The sequence below is a fragment of the Chinchilla lanigera genome, unplaced genomic scaffold (genome assembly GCF_000276665.1).
Source record: "Chinchilla lanigera isolate Chin_1 unplaced genomic scaffold, ChiLan1.0 scaffold00049, whole genome shotgun sequence".
NCBI classification, from domain to species: Eukaryota; Metazoa; Chordata; class Mammalia; order Rodentia; family Chinchillidae; genus Chinchilla; species Chinchilla lanigera.
In genome coordinates, this window is record NW_004955450.1 from 5,318,995 (window position 1) to 5,320,892 (window position 1,898).

Here is a 1,898-nt window from a genome sequence, read left to right on the forward strand (position 1 = left end):
GAGGGGAGGGGAGGGGGAGGGCCCATACCGAGGTCCAGTCGGTGCGGATCTGCCACTCACTGCAGATCTTGAGCTGGCAGGTGCTGGTGGTCTCGGGCTTCTCCAGGTGCTGGCAGCGGTAGGGCTGCACCGTGAGGCTGCGGTTCGCGTACACCTGGCGGCACAGGACCTGCCGGTGCTGCATACCCAGCCCGCAGGTCTTGCTGCACTCGGACCACTCCCCGATGTCCCAGCTGGCTCAGGAGGGGCGAGAGGGAGACAGAGGCTCTGGTTATCGGGGGTGGACGCCGAGCCCACCCCCATGGGTGCCTGAGCCCACGGGTGGGGGTCCTCCTAGCGCGTCGCTGGCGCCTGCCTAGCGGTCACAGGATGGGGGAAGGAGGTGGCCGTGTTTCACACACGATCTACCAGCGATGGGGCCACCTTCCGCACACGGGCATGGAAAATGGAGAAGGTGCACACGACTTCCACCTAGTAAGCAAACCTGAGAATCCCTGCACTGCCAAGGCTGGTTTACTCCCTGTGGAACATGAACCCATTCGGGAATTCAGCATTCTTTACATTTCATTGTTTCCACGCACACCCCGCACTCTCCCTTCCACCAGCTACTCTCATTCATTACTTGCTTTGTTTTGAGACAGGCTCTGGCTATGTTGCCCAGGCTGGCTTTGAACTTGAGGAGATCCTCCTGCCTCAGCTTCCCAAGTGCTAAGATGACAGGCATGGGCCACCACGCCAGGCTTCTTATTAATTACTTAGATGAGGCAGCAGCATGTGCTCACTCTGTATCCAGATGGGAATTAATTATGTTTTGGCCTGTTAGGGTCTTTCCTGCTGTTCTTCCAAAGGTGCCCTGTGTATCACTCAACCACAGCCAGAGCCAGTTCCCAACATTCCCTGTTCCCCCCAGGTGACCTGTCACACGCTGGTTCTGCACTCAGCACCCCTGCCACCCTGCCCTTCCTCTTCCGCTTCCCCCCCAGGTGAAACCCTGCCTGGACCTGGATCCCCATGGACTGGCACTATGCACTGCTTGGGTGAAGGCTGTGGGCTCAGAGCCCTGCCCCAAAGACAGGCTGCTCCGGGGCTGCGTCCTATACTGGGGTCCACATCTGCTGCCTCTAATCAGAGAGCGACTGATGGAAAACACGGCCCTATCTGCTCCTCAGGGCTCAGGCCAGCCGCCCCGTGCCCACCCCGCAGCCTAGATGCAGCCACCGCTCTTACAAGGCCGGGCAGGGGAAGAGGTTGCAGGGCTCCTCCTCGGGGGTCGGCTTCATGCTGGGGTCGCAGTAGCTCTCGGGAACCTCTTCGTGGGTGCTTCTGTGCACACAGCGGAAAATCGGGTACTGTGAGCCTGAAAGACACGGCCCGAGGGCCTGAAGTCACCCTGCCCTCGAGACAGTGAGCCGCTACCGTGCAGATGCGCAGGCACGCGGGGCGGGAAGGGAGGCCTGGGACCAGCCAGGACGGCTGTCCCTCCCTCCCCCTCCAGCTCTGTCCACCGGAACCCCCGGCGGCTAGCAGAGAGGCAGGCGTCTAGTACACGTTTGTTAAATGAGTATTTATCAGAGGTATAATACTTATGTTTAGTACTTTGCTTAAAAAAAAACCCTAACTGCCACAGGTTTTTTATTTCAATGCATTACCTAGTTCTGTCGGTGTAATAAGGATAAAATGATTGTAGATAAAAAGCCAGAATTTGTGAAGTGAAATTTCTAGCTCTGTAGTTTGCCTGTCTGTCTCTGCCGCCATCTGCTGGTAAGACTACAGCACTGCTAACAAACGTTTAGGAAGTGAGAAAAGGGGCTGGGGATTTAGCTCAGTGGCAAAGCGCCTGCCTGGCAAGCGCAAGGTCGTGAGTTCGGTTCCCGGTACCGGAGAAAAACCAAAAAAAA

The 1,898-nt window shown here is 57.4% G+C and overlaps 1 protein-coding gene across 1 annotated transcript in view; it reads right to left on the minus strand.

Annotated features, from left to right (window-relative positions):
- Window positions 1–1,898, minus strand: part of Thsd4 (thrombospondin, type I, domain containing 4) — a gene marked incomplete in the record, with an annotated part of 530,583 nt that overhangs the window by 22,325 nt on the left and 506,360 nt on the right. The window contains 2 exon segments of the mRNA XM_013518949.1: window positions 29–233; window positions 1,228–1,357. Coding sequence (XP_013374403.1) covers window positions 29–233; window positions 1,228–1,357 — 335 coding nt within the window.